Source organism: Drosophila tropicalis, unplaced genomic scaffold (genome assembly GCF_018151085.1).
Source record: "Drosophila tropicalis isolate 14030-0801.00 unplaced genomic scaffold, ASM1815108v1 contig_573, whole genome shotgun sequence".
NCBI classification, from domain to species: Eukaryota; Metazoa; Arthropoda; class Insecta; order Diptera; family Drosophilidae; genus Drosophila; species Drosophila tropicalis.
The window spans coordinates 5,680,838-5,700,295 of NW_027173049.1; the positions used below are offsets into that span (position 1 = coordinate 5,680,838).

The 19,458-nt window shown below is 38.1% G+C and overlaps 1 protein-coding gene across 6 annotated transcripts in view; it reads left to right on the top strand.

The window, feature by feature from the left end:
• Positions 1-7,874, top strand: part of LOC137575266 (uncharacterized) — a 36,568-nt gene extending 28,694 nt beyond the window's left edge. For all 6 annotated transcript variants that reach the window (XM_068287734.1, XM_068287733.1, XM_068287731.1 and 3 more), the window contains 2 exons: positions 206-356; positions 846-7,874. In XM_068287734.1, coding sequence (XP_068143835.1) covers positions 322-356; positions 846-2,256 — 1,446 coding nt within the window. In that variant the 5' untranslated portion in view covers positions 206-321 and the 3' untranslated portion in view covers positions 2,257-7,874. The remainder of the gene's footprint in view (positions 1-205; positions 357-845) is intronic.
• The last annotated feature ends 11,584 nt before the right edge of the window (positions 7,875-19,458 follow it).

Below are 19,458 nucleotides of genomic sequence, written 5' to 3' on the forward strand. Positions count from 1 at the left end.
GGGGTTGTATATTTCGGATCGATCTCCTTCATCATATAGTTCCTATACAAGCAGGAAAGTCAAAAATACGATAAGTTAGCATGTAGCATGTTCTTATCAGGAATACCCTGTTTTTATTCCGTCTGTTTTTATTTCGTCCCTTACAGCCAAATCGATCTGTATGTACATACATATTTGTATAAATATTTTATTTTTCTTCCTTCAGAGGCCTCCAAGAGAAAATGGAAAAATCTTCGAGACAGTTATACCAAATACTTACGTTCCTTCCGAGTGGGTACAAAAACATCGAAAAAATATCAGTATTGGGCACATGCAGATCATATGGAATTTCTAAAACCCTTCCAGGGACCAGGCAGGTGAGTAGCAATTAAATTTCAAACACGTTTTTATACCCTTGCAGAGGGTATTATAAAATTGGTAAGATGTTTGTAACGCGCAGAAGGAGACGTTTCCGACCACATAAAGTATATATATTATTGATCAGCATGAGAAGCTGAGTCGATATAACCATGTCCGTCTGTCCGGCCGTGCGTATGCGTTTTACTCAGCCATCTTAAGAGCTATCGGGCTGAAATTTCTTGTGTGCTTTTTATTATCTGGAGCAGATTAAGTATGAAAACTGTCAGGATCGGACCACTATATCATATATCTCTAGAAGAAACATTTTGAAATTGTTGTATGACGAGTAAAATTGTTTTGTTTATATATTGATGAATTGAGTTGCAGAAAACAAATTTTGAACATGTAGAATTATTATTGTCAAGGACGGCAAGGGTATAGAAACTTCGGCATAGCCGAATTTAACTTCTTTGATATTTTTAAATTTATTTCGTAAATTGTTTCAGAAATTCCGCGAATGGCAATACGAAATCCAATGACGAAGATGATACTGAATGTGATTTTGGCTATCAAGTGCTTTCTAAAGCTGCAAGTAATAGTGTAGAGGATGATGTTGAAATTACCATATCAACGGCTTCAAGCGGTTCAGGCCTGATCACTAATACAGCCAACACTTATACGACGTCATCAAATAGTACACCTATATTAACGCCCAGTATCGCTAAAAGTGCTGCACCAAATGTCATCTCACCGACCAATCACAGTACAGCAGTTCCGCTAGGCCCTCAGAATCCCAACACCAACAGTAATAGTAGTTTAAATAGTAATTGCGCTGCAGTTGCTCCTCTTAGTTCACAGACACCGCCATTTACCAGTAATAGCAGCAGCAACAGTGCGGTGGTTCTGCCTCTTCCTACAGCAACAGCAGTTTCAAAGATGAATGTTAATACTTTCGGTCACATAGCACCGATAGGTCTAGGTGTTGGTGGTCTAACAAACCAGATGTTTCCTCTTGCAACTCTGAAAGCAGCAGCTGCAGCTGCGGGATTGCCTCTACCAACTAGTGTGGCACTTCCTGGCAGCAACAATAACAACAATATGGGTTGCCTTATCATAGAACCACATCTCCTGGCGGCTGCTGATAATTTTAAAAAGGAGTTAAGTGCAGCAGCTGCTGCTAATGCCCCATTGGGACTTTTTCAAAACTTGGCTAATCAGTCAGTCATTGGTGTTAATAACCGTCCCAATACCTGCAATAATTTGAACGCCATTATTCCAGTTCTTTCACAAGGTGATGCACTACCTACGTCATCAACGGCGCCACCAAACTCCAAAGTAAGAAGAGTGCAACCATCGCCACAAACAACAGCTATTAACTTAAGTTGCACAAGTGGCACCAATTCTGGCTCTCAACACCAACCTTTACCAAATAAGCAACGCAAAATTACCGATTTACGCGAATGGGATGTTTCAGCAGTGCTACAAGCGAATCGGGATCTTGATGCCAATACCCTATTTTTTCTAAGTCTGGCTCGCCAAGTGAATGCAATGCCCATGAAATTTCAGTCGCTAGCTAAAATGCGATGCATGCGAATTGTAAGCGACCTTGAGTTGGAGTTGGAAAACTTTCACTGTAATGATGGTGCGCCACCACAGGATGATTGCACTTTAGCCAGCGAAGGATCGTTAAATTTTAAATATTTTAGAAGCATGGATACACCGCCACCTCCAATACAAGATGGATCGGCAATTATAATTGCACCATCCCATGGGGCAACAGAAGGATCTACTGAGCACTTTGTTTACGTTATGTCACCATCGCGAGTGGAAAGCATGATTGATATATCCTCAGATGAAGAAAACACTATTAATAGTAGTTGTGGAACTGGCCCTGCAACTACCGTAGGAACTACTTAAGATTAGGCATACATAATTAAAAAAGCGCATACATATATGCATACTATAAAGAGAGTTAATAACTTACAATTCTTCCAAATTAATTATTTAATTAATTTGCACATAACAAATTTTGTAAAAAGGCTGTAAAGTAAAAAGCTTACTGTAATAACATTATATTACAACAGTAGGTTTTAGCATATATTATGCATTTGTAGCTATAAGAATGATTATATTTCAGGGCTGGAGTAATTTAATGTGTGCCGAATAATCGCTTTTGTCAATCAACTAATGCCAATGTCCAAGCTAAAATCTTGGTCTCCGCAGAGAGACTAATAAACACCGGGAAACGAAAGTGTTCGTCACCTCTTGTTTATGTGATCCGAACGGCTGGCGAAGATCTCACATAAAAAATCAGAGCGTATTTCATTCACACAGCATTTGTCACTGTTACCGCCGTTATTACAAATTTAAAAATTAACCGTCAACCCGAAAATGCTGGAGCCGGCAGCCCTGAAAATACTGGGGTATGGCAGCCCTGAAAAACTCGAGCGAGACCAACCGAGAGTTTGGCGTCAGTCTGTGATGGCGGCACCAGGGGAAGAAAGCGACAAAATTTTTTAAAGCGTTAGAAAGCGTTAGAAAAAGGCGTGGTCAAGCGTCTTCGTTTAAAATGTAAAATTACATCACACAACCTGTAAATTTGCGCTAAATAAACTAAATGCTATATAAACTGTTACTTAAGTTTGTTTTAATACAAACGAAACCCCGTGCGTCGCATTTCTTTAAAAAGGTTTATTGAGGTTAAAAAGTTTCCGCGTGCCCGAATTTCACCATATGTATCAAGTGCAAATACATAAAGACACACATACACATGTATATTAGAGCGTAACTACACATAAAGTGTTCAAAGCCATGCATGTAAAAAACCTTTAAGTAGTACATGCACAAATTGCAGGGGATAAATTCATAGCACAATATAATCGGAAACCAATAGACTAAAACAAATCCAAAGCATCATGAATAAAGATCAAGACATTTGTAGTGCCTGTAACAAGAGTCGCCTAAACAGTAGTACCCAACATTGGGTTTAATGCGACAATTGCCAGAAATGGTACCACTTTCAATGTGCTGGAGTCAATAGCTCAATAGCTGAGGCTGAATGGATTTGCAACAGCTGCCAACAAGCGCTGGACAAAGTGGCATCAACAAGCACTGGTCGTGACCCGTCAACAGGATCGCCCAATATACCAAATGCCAACAAAGCCACCGAAAAGCAATGCCCCGAACCTCACGCGGCAAATGCGTCTTATCTCGGCAAAGTAAACTTAGTCGAGCAAACTCAATCGCCAAGCTCAAATTATTTAATGTTGGCAATGCTGGAGGAAAGGCGGGAAGCCGAGAAAAGATACATCGAGCAAAAATACAACTTGCTTGCATAGCAGCAAGGAACGCAGGTATCGTGTTTCCAATTAAATGGACCTACTGCTTCCCAGCTAGCCGCAAGGCAAGTTTTACCCGCAGATCTACCCATCTTTAACGGAAATCCAGAGGACTGGCCAATCTTTATTAGCATGTACGAGAACAGCTGCCGTATAGCGGGATTTTCAAACGCCGAAAACATGCTACGACTTCAGAAGATCCTCAAAGGTAAAGCCTACGAACTAGTTCGTGATAAGCTACTGCTGCCAATACTGGTTCCTGATGTCATTAATACGCTTAAGACATTCTTTGGACGCCCGGAGCAAATACTCGATCGATTGATCGACAAAATAAGAAAAATAAACGTACACAAGGATAAATTAGAATCCATCGTTGATTTGGCGGTGAGAAACGCATGTGCAACTATGGAAGCGTGCAATTTAACCTCACATTTAAATAACCCGATGCTCCTTCGAGAACTTATCGACAAACTACCCACCCAGCAAAAGTTAAACTGGGCTATGCATCCACGTAACGAATCCATCCCGGTTATAAAATCATTTAGCGATTGGTTGTACAAAATAGCTGAGGCCGCAGCCACTGTTATGCCTGGCCAAAGCACTAAGGCCAATAATGTCAACACACACTCGCAAGCACATCAACAACCACAGGAAGGACCAAATAATCGAGAGAATGGGTAGCTGAAGCTACAATGCGTGATGTGTGCTTCCACGGATCACCAGGTTGCTCTATGTCAAAGCTTCAAACGACTGTCCGTTGACGATAGACAACGAATAATAAATGAAGCCAAGGTACAGGTGCACCAAAGGCCACCGCCGTAAATGCTTCTCCAATCGTGACTGCGGAATTGATAATTGCAACTCAAAACATCACCCGCTTCTTCACAAAGGCACAGGCAGAACCGAAGTTGTTACTGCTCATCATAAAGACAATGTAGTGGAAGGACAATTTTTCCGCGTTGTACCCATCAAACTGTATGGAGCCAATGTAACTTTTAACACGTTCGCATTTTTAGATGAGGGCTCATCAGTCACTCTCATCGATGAAAGCATTTTGGACAAGCTGAAGATCTCTTCAACGCCAGAGCCAATTTGCCTGCAATGGACCGGTGAAGAAACCAGAAACGAAGAGGACTCCGTTAAGACCCACCTACAAATCTCGGAAGCGGGAACTGACAAAAAGCTATGGCTCTACAACATCCACTCAGTAAAGAAATTAGGATTGCCGAAACAAACCATCAATGTTAAAAAATTATCCAAGCAATATCCTTATTTGCGTGGCTTGCCGCTAAAGTCGTACCAAAACGGTACACCACTAATTTTAATCGGCAGCAACAATTGGAATCTGGCAATACACCGCAAAATCCGCGAGGGCAGACGAAACAAACCCATTGCTTAAAAGTGCACATTAGGATGGTGCATCCAAGGATCAACAAACTCAAGCAAACACGTAAGAATGTATCATTGCGAGAGCAAATGGACTGAAATAGATAAAGCCATAAAGGAAAGTTTCACAATGGAACCGATCGTATCTAGAGAAATGCAATCTAAAAACGACAAAACGGCCAAAGGCATTCTCGAAGATACCTGCAAAAAGATCAATGGTCGATACGAAGTCGGCCTACTCTGGAAAGACGACACAGTCATTTTAACCGAAAGCTATACCGCAGCGCTGAAACGCCTCGAATGCCTACGGGCCAAAATTAAAAGAATGCCGGAACTGTTTGATAAAATTCAATCACAAATTGACAATATATTAGAAAAAGGTTATGCATTTGAGCTCAGACCAGAAGAAATATCCGATCGAAAGGAACGCGTCTGGTATCTCCCAATATTTATTGCTTTAAGTCCAAATAAGCCAAACGAAATACGACTAGTTTGGGATGCCGCCGCCAAAAGTCATGGAAAATCACTGCTTACTGGGCCTGATTATCTAAATCCATTGACTTCTGTCCTAATGGCCTTCAGAGTAGGACGGATTGCCGTGTGCGCAGATATAGCCGAGATGTTTCATCAAATAAACATTCAGGAAAGCGACATGCACGTCCAGCGGTTCTTATGGCTCAATAAAAACGAGAACACTCCAAGGATCTTCGTTATGCGCGCGATGACATTCGGAATTAATTGCGCCCCTTGTATTGCCCACTATGTGCGCGATAAAAATGCAGAGAATTTCCAAATTTTAAAATCCACGAGCGTACGAATCCATTACAAAGGCCCACGTGGACGACCTCATCGACAGTTTCAAAGATGACCTTGAAGCCATAACAGTTACATCATCAGTTAGAGACATACATGCCTATGGTGGATTCCAAATAAGAAATTGGTGCTCAAACTCTGTATCTGTTCTCCAAAATCTAGGAGAACAGCAAATAAATCAACACCCGAAAGAATTAGGGAACCCTGAAAAGGTCCTCGGTATGTATTGGGACCCAAATAATGACGTTTTTAAGTTTATCTTCAGATTTTCGAGATTAAAACGAGACGTCCTAACCTACGAAATAGCGCCAACGAAACGTGAGGTCCTACAAGTACTGATGTCTATATTTGATCCCCTCGGTCTATTATCGTGCTACACCGTAGGCCTTAAAATGCTGCTTAAAAAGGTCTGGCGCACAGGAATAGGATGAGACGAAGATTTACCCGAACAACTCCTCGAACAGTGACGACAATTGAAAGGTGTCCTACTACACGCCAGCAATTTAGAATTTCCACGTCACTACTCTGCTCTGCTGTTAAACGAAAGCCAGGTAGACCTTCATACCTTCGTAGACGCAAGCGAACATGCCTACGCCGCAGTAACCTATCTTCGCATTCAACAAGGTCAAAACATAAATACAGTGTTGGTAGCAGCCAAATGTAAAGTAGCTCCACTCAAACCTGTATCTATACCTCGAATGGAACTTTTGGCAGCCGTCATGGGCATAAGCCTAACAATGCGTATACTCAGCACCCGAGGCCTAAGAATCGATTCCTGCACATATTGGTCCGATTCTAAAACGGTCCTTAACTGGTTAACCATGGACCCAAGAAGACTCCAGTCATTCGTCATGCATAGAGTGGGCAAGATAATCGACAAAACCAGCCCAAACCAATGGCGCTGGGTTAGCACAAAGGATAACGTTGCAGACTTAGCCACAAAATTTTTTAAATTACCAGATGCATCTCGTTGGATTAAAGGTGTCGATTATCAAGGACTGTCTAACGACAGTCCGACAAAATGTATTCAAATGTATTTGCAGTAGAATACTTTTCTGACTGGAAGCGTCTATATAGAGCAGTGGCCAACGTCATGCTGTACGCCCGAAGGTTACGCGCTAAGTGTTCGGGAAAGCCTCTACCACAAACCCTAAGCCCCGAAAATATATACGCAGCAAAATCTCTTTTATGCAGACAGGCCCAATTAGCGACGTACTCAAATGAAATCGATTCGCACAAAGACAAATCAGTAGTGGACAAGTCAAGATCATTAATTGCTTTGAATGTTTACCTGGACTCAGAAGACATCATCCGCGTGAAGGGCAGGTCAGACAGCATAACTTCTGACGGTGACGCCATCGTAATCCCAAGACAGCAGAATTGCCTTTTTAATCGCAAAGGATTATCACGAAAAATCTCACCATATATTTCACGAGTGTACTATCAACCTTATTAGAAGCGTATATTATATACCACGCCTAAGAGTCCTATATAAAATCGTCCGAAATGCATGCCAACACTGCAAAATATCCACAGCGAAACCTCAAGTGCTACAAATGGCACCTATACCGATCGCCAGACTAGCTTGTTTTGAACGACCATTCACATATACAGGAGTCGACTATTTCGGCCCCATACTAGTCAACGTTGGAAGACACAAAGAAAAGCGCTGGGGAGCCCCCTTTACGTGCCTAACACTAATGGCAGGAATGTTACCGCCGTCATTACAAATTTAAAAATTAACCTTCAACCCGAAAATGCTGGAGCCGGCAGCCCTGAAAACACTGGGGTATGGCAGCCCTGAAAAACACGAGCGGGACCAACCGAGAGTTTGGCGTCAGTCTGTGATGGTACCAGGGGAAGAAAGCGACAAAATTTTTTAAAGCGTTAGAAAGCGTTAGAAAAAGGCGTTGTCAAGCGTCTTCGTTTAAAATGTAAAATTACATCACACAACCTGTAAAATCGCGCTAAATAAACTAAATGCTATATAAACTGTTACTTAAGTTTGTTTTAATACAAACGAAACCCCGTGCGTCACAGTCAGTTTGTTTAGAGAACACATAAAAAAATATATATTTGTTTTGTTTTCTCTATATTTTTTTTTGAATCAGATTATCGGTTATGCTTGTTTTCCAGATTTATAGCAAGATTTAATTAATTTTCATTTTAAGCAGTGTACAGCTACATAAATACGCACACAAGTGTACATATTTATACAACTACTTTTTTGGTGCTGTTTTGAAATACAAAAACCAAACAGCTCCATGAGAAGCTGCGAGCTAGGCGGGCATATTTAAAAAAGAATATTTAGTTTTTTTATTCAACTGAACAAATTTTTGGTTCAACAAAAACATATATGTTAATTTTTGTTTTAGTAATATTTAAACAAACTGATTTCAGTAAATCGTCTCGCTGACATGCACCAAGTGAAAAAATATTTGAAATATTGAAAACCAAACGGATACCCACACAAGGCATGAGCACCTAGTAGAAAATGATCAATTCATAACTTGTCTATTTTCAGGACGATATAAATAAAACACACTAGGTATTGTGGCAAATTTAATTGCGATTGTCAACAAATCGCGGTAGGAGAGTGGTTTTTTCGTTTATCCTCTGCGCGCATACTAAAGAAGTCTACTTTCCAAATTTCGTAGCATTAGCTTTGTTATTTTTCAGAAAAATCAGTTTTATTTTATTTAAAGGGGACGAATGGCGGCATACCAAAATAGTGGGTCTTTTTTCTTTTCCTTTGGTACGTACATTTTGGCGTCATCAATATACCGTTGCACCCTATTTCTGCATGGTATAAAAAGTTCAGATCAATATTGATTGGCAACGTGCCATTTTCTCCACGATATATGTACATATCAAATATATCAGTTCTATTATATGGAATAAAAAAATTTTTAATTAAATTTAAATATAAATACATATATGGTAAAAAATTTATTTTTAAATTGTCTGGACGCGTACAATGCGATGTACGTACAAGTGGCGCATACGACATAGCCTGCTTCGCGAGCGCCCACGCAGAGAGCGCAGCCGTATATTGGACGACACGATCGCGTAGACCAATACAAATTCAAACGGACAAGCAATTACAAATATAATTGTAATAGAAACTGACACATAACGACAAAAATATAAAAAAAAAAAAAAAATTGGGACATCCCGTCCTATAAATGTATTAGTTATATTTATCGATAAATAAAGTAGCACTCCTAACACTCCTGGTTTGCATCCTGTAACTGTTGACATAAGTTAGCAAAACACAAAGGTTAGTGGCACTGCGATCCTTTTGCTCAACATGATGGAGTCAGAATGGGTTAAAATACTAGAACTACCCGAACCCCTTGAATGATATTGACAACGCGTGTGATAGACTTTAAAGAAGGTGAATAGTGGGCATATGACTGCTCAGTGGGATTCACAAACGACTAGCAGAAGCAGCCTGTGGGGGGTTCTTTTTGAACGTCATAGCTAGTATTTACACAGCGTATTTTATGTCCGTCGGCTATTCATATTAACCGAATCCCTTGCCTGGGTTTTCATTAAAAAATAATACAAGAGATTTTCGGACACCTCTTCTTGCAGGTGCTATGGATGATAATTGTGCTCCGCGTCTGTACCCATCCTACCATTACACAAAATGGCGCCGAGCCGTTTTTTGAGCACGTAAGTCAATTTTTAAAAGTTCATTAAATCGAAATGTTTTGATGATGCTTTATACATAGATAAAACATCAATGCACATTTTTGCATACTTGCTTTTTCAAATTTTTCCAACACTGGCGATTAAAACGTTGTTGAAAACCAGTGTTGGGAACAGAATGAATTCCCTTCTGTTTATTGCAAATTATTGCTTGACTTTGAGTGTGTATAACTTTTGAAAGAAAAACGTTATTGCTAAAACTGTATATGCAATTGAAAAAGTCGGGTTCGTTCAATGTGTAAGTATATTTAATTTGTTACAAATTCAGGTTTGTGCCTTAAAATTTGTGTCATTCTGAGCAACAAAACTTATAACGAAATCTCAACTTTAGGTAGAGTTCTAAAAAAATGTTCTTAGACTGGACACTGGCAGTCTAAGACTTACTATTGGACAGAATAATCAATTCTTTGTAAAATATAAAAGTCTTAATGTCCACAAATAACCCCTTATTTGCAATTTAACTTTTAAGCGCATAACCTCAAATATCTGCACATGGACGAGATTTTAACATAGTAGGAAAAAACGATTAAGGAATGAATCATATGGAGTTAATGTCCATATGTTGCAGGCACATGTAGTGTACAGTGCTCCAGGTGTGTTAGATGCGAAATTATAATATAATAGTACGCTTTTTTTTTTTTTATTGCACCAAAGCATATACGACCAATTTAAATGTTTTTAAATTCAGTTTTTTAGATGGCGGATGCAAACGACCTTTTGAATAATAGGGGATAGCACCAATAACAGCAAAAAATTGTTTGTGCGACTTTAATGTCTCATTTATGCATCCACAAAGAGTAGTACGAATCAGAAAATAAGGTTAAATACCAAAAGCGGTATACATATAAGCCAAACCGTCTCGCCAAGAAAAACAATAGAATCGCAGATTTTAGAACCACTTTTCGCATAAAAATGGATATTCAGATCTCTTGATTTTCTCTTTAAGCTTAGAAAATAGCTTCCAAATGCATTTCTCGAATTCCACGGCCGGCGGAAGCAGTTGCTTGCTTCAGGTGTCTATATTATTTATGCTGATAATGATATTGATCAACTTTAAGAACATATTCTAGATTTTTCTATGAATCTTGGCCCTAAATTTGAAGATAAAAATTTGATAAAATACTTTGCATACTTTTTTTAGATACTGTTTTTTTTACCGTGGAGGCGATATGCCACGCCCATTTTCTCTAAAAATAATTGCAAAATATATTTATTACCTCACGCCATGCAATGAGAATGAAAATGATTGTTAAGCCTACATTTTTGAATTAAGTGCTAAAAAAACGGATCTAATATTTTATATGCATGATTTCCTAACTTTACGATATTTGGACTCATAACATTAATTCCAGAAAAAAAATGTATCCGAGTATGTTGCTTGCCTACGCTAATTTCCTCGCAAATAACATTCTGTCTAAATATTTTTATACATATATGTATCTACGTACATGGTATCAAAGGCTAATCCTTACACGAATGAATTGATTTCATCCAATAAATTTCAACAAAAATATAAAAAGGAAAATTTGGGTTTTTATACACTTACAGTTTGTTAATTTGTGCCACGCAGAAGGATTTTTCATTGTGTTGTTGTCACTGTTGAAAATAGGAAGGTTTACATATTCCAAACAGAGCTAAAGCATCTGGTTACATTGTGAATTTCAAACTACTGCTATATAAACTACTGTGGAGCCTCATGTTGATTCATTTCACTTAATCCTGATCATTTCGTCTGTTCAGAAGACAAATAAAAAATCTTTTTTGGAAAATTATACGCCTTGCTTGTACTTAAAAATATCACGTTCTTCTTAATGAGGTTATGTTACGGTTGTAGAAAGGTGGGGTTTTAGTACATCCTTCTATTTTTTCTTCTATTAGGCAACAATTTTTTCCAACATGTGTTCTGCTTGTATGGCCTGGATTACAGATGAGGCAGGATAAGCGGAAAGCGCGATGTTGACATATGTATGTATATAAATGTCTCATTCAAAATTTTCAAATGGCCATGTCCGTCCGTCCGTCCGTCTGAATCAACGCAAACTCCTCCTAGACCGTAAGAGCTTGTATATACTGCAGGGGTTGTATATCTCGGATTCAGCCGGATCGGACCACTATATCATATAGCTCCCATACAAACCCCAAAGTCACGAACAGTGACTTTTCTCAATAACTTCGTTATTTTCTATGCTATTATCGTGAAAATTAATCTTAGAGAGTTTATTACGCCTATTAACGACTGTGCCAAGTTTGATCAAGATCGGGTGACTATATCATATAGCTCCCATAGGAACGATCGGTCGAAAACAGTGACTTTTATGAATAACTTCGTTACTTTTAACGTGATTGTTTTCAAATTAATTATTTGTTAGTTTAATATATCTGTTAATGACTGTGCCAAATTTGATCAAGATCGGATGACTATATCATATAGCTCCCATAGAAACGTACGGTCGAAAACAGTGACTTTGTAAATAACTTCGTTACTTTTAACGTGATTGCTTTCAAATTAAACATTTCTTAATTTAATATATCTGTTAATGACTGTGTCCAATTTGATATAGATCGGGTGACTATATCATATAGCTCCCATAGGAACGATCGGTTTAAAACAGTGACTTTGATCAATATCTTCGTTATTTCCTATGATTGTAGGCCATTCTTTCGCAAACATAAGCCTTTTTAGATAAAACGTTCTTCCACATTGATGGCTAATAGGTAAGGAAAGAGTTACCAAAAAAGTTGCAAGGGTATACAAATTTTGACGCGGTCGAAGTTAGCCCCGGCCCTCTGGTTTTTATTTACCTTTAATACCATCCGAGTCAAAAGTTAGATATATATTTAACTCTCGGATTCTACAATCAATTCTTAAAAAAAAAGTTGAGACTGCTGGGGCAAATCTGCCGAAGAGAAGCGTCCCAAATTAAGGTCGCCAATACTTGATGGAAACAATTTCCGATGGCTGTTGAAGAAAAAATGTGTAGGTTAAATTCACAATAATCCTAGAATTATTGCAATGAAATAAACTTACATCAATCTTTTAAGCACACATACACGCAAATCATTTTATTTTCGTAGGGGTTATGATGCACTACCCAATCGTGTTAATAATCCCAACAACCACGCTTTTCAATAAGGCTCTTTTGCTTTCATTTTCTTATTGTTTTATCCAAAGTGCATTTTTAGAAAAATAATGTAAAGCAAACTGATCGATCCCTACATTTTGATTCTCACCATTCTAACTAATCGAATTCTTGTACATTACAAGCTAATTACGAGAATAGAGAAAGAAAGAAAGAAAGAAAGAGAGGGAGGTTTCTGATCTGATTACGGGATAAAGAAGACTGTAATCAGAACATAGGACTTGAAAAGGTTAACGTGAAGCACAGTTAGAAATACAGTGTTTTAAAGATAGATGAATAAAATTTCTAGTAGGTCCACGGGGTACAGTTAGATTTAACAGGAGAGTGTATAAAGACAGCAAAAAGCATTAATCTAGGAATAATTAGAGAAGGAAGATTGATTAATAGAAGCCTACTGAAATAGGAAGCAATTTTACCTTGGTGCGTCTATGAGATACGACGGACTAAGAAAGTAAAAAGAATTGTGGTTATGTACGGATCGTCAAATTCTTTTTACCATTGTATTACAAACCCAAGAACACTCAAAGCTTTGCTAACCGTAGTGGAAATATGAAGATTAAAAGAAAAGTTATGGTCCGTAAGAACATCTAAGTCATTAATAATATCTTACCGCACTAAAAAAGTGTCGCTAAGATAATAAGTTGCTAATTATGGAGTGCATCTGTAAAAAATATAACTTTACATTTAGAGCCATCTAGGTTTAATAGGTTGGTTTCACACTAACTCTGAAGATCATTAAGATCAAATTGAAGCAGACAAGAAGACGATATGTCTTTAAAACTGAGGTAAAGCTTAACATGATTCGCGTAGATAAGCACACTGGAATGTGTCACTACCAATGGAAGATTATTTATAACCAGAGGGCCGGGGCTAACTTCGACCGCGTCAAAGTTTGTATACCCTTGCAACTTTTTTGGTAACTCTTTCCTTACCTATTAGCCATCAATGGCTTATGTTTGCGAAAGAATGGTCTACAATCATAGAAAATAACGAAGATATTGATCAAAGTCACTGTTTTCCACCGATCGTTCCTATGGGAGCTATATGATATAGTCACCCGATCTTTATCAAATTCGACACAGTCATTAACAGATATATTAAATTAAGAAATGTTTAATTTGAAAACAATCACGTTAAAAGTAACGAAGTTATTTACAAAAGTCACTGTTTTCGACCGATCGTTCCTATGGGAGCTATATGATATAGTCACCCGATCTTGATTTGGCACAGTAGTTTATAGGCGCAATAAACTCTCTAATATTAAGTTTCACGATAATAGACTTTGGGGTTTGTATAGGAGCTATATGATATAGTGGTCCGATCCGGCTGAATCCGAGATATACAACGCCTGCATTATATATAAGCCTATGTGCAAAATGTCAGCTCTGTAGCTCTTACGGTCTAGGATGAGTTTGCGTTGATCCAGACGGACGGACGGACGGACATGGCTATTTGAACTCGTCTCGTCGTGCTGATCAAGAATATATATACTTTGTATGGTCGGAGATGCTTCGTTTTATGCGTTGCACACTTCTGACCAAAATTAATATACCCTTTTTGCAAGGGTATAAAAAAAGTGAATAGCAATGCACCCAAATGACTACATGAGTTACTCGAGAGGACACTTGGTTGGTCTTAGTGAAAAATCCAATCTAGCAAAAGGCTCGGGGTGCCAAGTGCGTTCAACTTATATAAAAAAAGAGCGTGACTAACAGAGTCAAGAGCCTTGCAGAAGTGATCTCAGTTTGCAAAGCAGTTTTGAATCCTTTAACCGAGTGAGAAGTAAACTCTAATAGATTAGTAGTTGTCGATCTACGTTTCTTAAACCCATGTTGGGAAGACTAAATAATAGTAGTTACAAAAATGCTGCAATTGAGAAGTTATTACTTTCTCAAATGGTATTGGGTATGGCAGACGATTTAGAAATGACCCTATAATTGGAGGCTTCGGACTTTTTTCCCTTTTTATGAAAAGGAATAATATATGATTCCTTCCAAATGGATGGGAAAGCAGAAGATGAGACGGACAGTGAAAAATTAAGTAGTGGCTTATATAAGGCCCCTGCAAAACCTCAATACGCAGCCGGGTATTCCATCAGGGCTAGGTGCATTTACTGGTTTGACGAAACTGAGAACGCTAAGAACCGAACTTTCATCAAACACAGGGTCTAAAATGCAGTTAGACGATTGCAAGTGATGAAGATAAGGTGGATTTGCTAAATAAATCGAAGAGGAATAAGTTGTTGTGAAGAAATCAGCAAACATATCGGCAATTGCCTGATCAGTGTCAGCTTTATTGTTTTCGAAAGACAAGTATGACGGGTGCACTGATGTCTTAAGTTTTACATTGATAAAGTTATAAAATTGCTTAGGATCTCGAGAAAATTTAAGTTTACAACGTTGAAGATAATCCTTATAGCATTGTGAATTCAGCACCATAAAATTTGATCGAGCAACTACATAAAGCCAAAAATCCGATGCTTTACCGGATTTTTTAAATCTTTTATATCATCTTTATTTTACGTTCTTCAAGTTACATAACTCACGTGAGAACCAAGGAGGTCTATCACACCACCCTTGGGTCACACGCGAGACACAAACATCGAAGAACGACTTAAGAGTTTTATAGAAGACAGAAATGGCAGAGTCCATATCCGTGCAAGTATACAGATATGACCAGTTTTTTAAGTTTAGTAAAGTTTGTCTTGCGAAAACATCGGGTTGGAGGCATTAAGCTATTATATTTAGACATAACCCCAAAAGGAAGGTCAATGGTTACATCCAGAGTTGGATGAAGGTTGTCTTCAGGGATAACTAAGGGATCAGTCCTGGAAACATTTCAGTTGGCAGAATCCAACACAAATGCCAGATCTAGTGATCTGTCGCGACTATTCCGGACATGATTTATTTCAGTTAGGAACAACTCAAGCAGACCATCTATGAAACTATGTGACGAGGACGGCAACGTCTTAAGTTTTACATTGATAAAGTTATAAAATTGCTTGGGATCTCGAGAAAATTTAAGTTTACAACGTTGAAGATAATCCTTATAGCATTGTGAATTCAGCACCATAAAATTTGATCGAGCAACTACATAAAGCCAAAAACCCGATGCTTTACCGGATTTTTTAAATCTTTTATAGCATCTTTATTTTACGTTCTTCAAGTTACATAACTCACGTGAGAACCAAGGAGGTCTATCACACCACCCTTGGGTCACACGCGGGACACATACATCGAAGAACGACTTAAGAGTTTTATAGAAGACAGAAATGGCAAAGTCCATATCCGTGCAAGTATACAGATATGACCAGTTTTTTAAGTTTAGTAAAGTTTGTCTTGCGAAAACATCGGGTTGGAGGCATCAAGCTATTATATTTAGAGATGACCCCAAAAGGAAGGTCAATGGTTACATCCAGAGTTGGATGAAGGTTGTCTTCCGGGGTAACTAAGGGATCAATCCTGGAAACATTTCAGTTGGAAGAATCCAACACAAATGCCAGATCTAGTGATCTGTCGCGACTATTCCGGACATGATTTATTTCAGTTAGGGACAACTCAAGCAGACCATCTATGAAACTATGTGACGAGGACGGCAACAGTAATAAAGAATGATATGGAAGGGTCCAGGCAATCTCAGGTAAATTGAAATCTCCCAAAACAAAGAGCAAGTCTTTGCCAGAGAGATATAAGGATATAAGTTGAATAGCTTCCAAATGGTGAATGTATAGTGCCAAGTCAGACTGTGGTGGAATATACGAACATGTAATATAGGCAGAAAAAGAATTTAAAGAAATTTTAACACAAACAAATTCAATCTCCTGATTGGACGACTGGACGATTTTAGACGAGAACGCTGAATCAACAGCGATCAAAACACTACCACTACGGATAGTCCGATCATGTCTGTATGTTAAATATTTTGAAATGAAAATTGAAGCATCGGCAATATCAGGTTTCAGCCAAGTTTCAGTAAAGGCAAGAATCTGAAAGTCAAAAACTAAACTATCTACATAGAGTCTAGAGAGTTTAGACTTTAGTCCCCGTACATTCTGATAGGCCAGACTTAGGGACGAAGTTAGTTTTTTGATTCGCCAACAAGTGCCGATGAGCCAGAAGGAACTTTGTTTGCAGAGGCAGGTAGCAGGCTAATCGGATGCCGATTCTCCTTTTTTATTGTATACTCTTTTACAATCAGGTGTTCTGGCCATAAATCTTTATGACATATTTGGCCAAAAAGATGTAGTGAGACGCTTATTTTGAAGGACGACAATATTAAAAAATTGATTTATTTAAAAACAAATTATATATCAATATGTATACAAACCAAAGCAAAAGCTAACTGCAATTAGCAAATGAAAAAGAGACAAATAAAAGAGAATACTTTTTGTTTTAAAATACACAACAACAAAAACTTGTCACAAGCACGAAGTTAACGGCTAAAGTTAAAGAATAGAAACAAATCAAATACTAAGCAGCGCAACAAAAAATTTCGTTTGTTAATGTTTTAATGTTTATCAAAATGTAAATGTAAATTTAACTTTAAACTTCGCGATGAATGTGGCGATTATAAAAATTGGTTGAGATAATTTAATTTAATGTGAATGTTATAAATTAAGTGCACAAAAGAATGAATAAAAATAGTTGAGCGAGAGCGCAAAAAAACAGGACCAACTTCGATGAGTGACAATAATGTATTCGATGGTTTTGAATTTTCCAATGTTCCTGAATGCCTTCAAGATTTAAAATGCGCTGAAGAGCGCTTTGTTTCACCGAGAATTCCTTGCATGCAAATTATGTCCCTCGGCTATGACAGGCCATTGCCGGTATGCCCATATCCGTCCCCGATATTGTATTATTGAGTATAACCACAATTTTATGACAGAAACCATCCGTCCTGCCAAAATTACCGTGTCTGAAGATTGGATTCTTCAATTTAACAATGCCGAGGAAGTTCCTTATATTTTAAACGTAGCCGACAAGTCAGTTGTCGATCAACTTCTTAGTCAAAAATCTGAAATCATGTGGCCAGATTTTCAAAGACAAAACTACATATGTCCGAAAAGATCGTTCCCAAATCCGCTATTACGATCGTCGTTGCGCTATAGTCCCCAAAGTTCTTTATATGTACAAGCGATACGAGCTTGAGCGAGTTAAGAATTCTGTATCCATTTGTCTAAGAAAAAAATCAGGTCAAAATGTAACAGCAGGAAACATGCGTGATGATTTATATGTAGATAGTTTGGTTCAGCATGACGATGGATATGAAATTCTTAAAGGTTTGCGCTCAGCTCCAGCTCATTGAAAAAAGAAAGTTCTTGCCATGATTAGAAAATTTGGGTTGCCTACATTTTTTATAACATTAACTGCTGCTGAATCCAAATAGACAGAGCTTTTGATAATTTTTGTAAAACTTTTGCATAACAATATTATTAATGAAGAGGAAGCGGCAAACCTTTCGAGTTCTGAAAAGGCTCGGTTAATTCGATCCGACCCAGTTACCTGTTCTAGATATTTTAATAATAGACTGCGAGAGTTGATGAAACTATTCAAATCCGACATATTTGGAGAATTTGAACGGTCGCACTATTATTGGAGAATAGAGTTCACCCCACACCCATGGCATGTACTGGTTTACTGGAGCTCCAAAGTTCAACAATTCCACCAATATTGAACAGATAGTGAATTTTATCGATAGATTTATCACCACCAATGGAGACGGTCCTGAGCTACATGAAGTGATTTGGTGCCAGCGCCACAGACACAGCGCATCATGTCTAAGGGACCTTGGGGGTCAAGAATTTTGTCGGTTTAATATGCCTTACCCACCAATGCCTCAAAATGAAATATTGTTTCCATTAGAAGATGAAGAGGCGAATATTGATCAATTTAAAAACATTTTCAAAAAAATTAAAGAATACCTTAAGCTCAGCACAGAGGAAGAAGCCACTAGATTTAATAATTTTGAGAATTTTTTGTCTGACCTTAATACTACATATGAGGGGTATAAGCTTGCTTTAAGATAGAGTTTGAAAAAGCCGCAAGTTTTTCTCCGTCGAAGATATACTGACAGGTTGCTTAACGCTAATAATAGAGATATTTTGGGGCTGCACCGTGCAGACATGGATTTTCGGTTTATTCTAGACGCCTATGACTGTTGTAGTTGGAAAATAAACTACATAAACAAATCAAACAGGGGCGTCCCTCAATTGCTTCGTGAAGCCATGGCTGAAAAAAATAACGAAAATATCTCTGTTAAAAGTAACCTGCAACTTCTCGGTAACAAATTCAATAATGGCATATGTCTGAAGCAGGCAATGCAGAAATTTTTAGTAATACTTCCCACCCAGATAAAAGAGTTCGGATGGTTAAATCCAAAAGAATGCTAAAAGAACTTCCCGATGACTGGACTGATATCTATGTGCCCAGTTTGATTGATCGATATGCTAGAGTCAAATATCCTTCGCAGACTATGCAGATTTTTACGATTTTAAAAAATTAAAATTACGATTAAGTTAAAGAAGTCGGTGGCGAAGAAGAAGGAACTGCGCGCAGATGCACAGATGGATAGAAATGGTTGTGTAAAGCTGCGCTTAAAGCCAAAAATCGTTAGATGGGATCGCTTTACCTTGAATACTTCACCAACACCCTGATCAAGAAAAACAAATTAAAATATGACTTTTTCGATGACCTAGACTTGGGAGCTGTTCTTGCCGAATTGCAACAAAA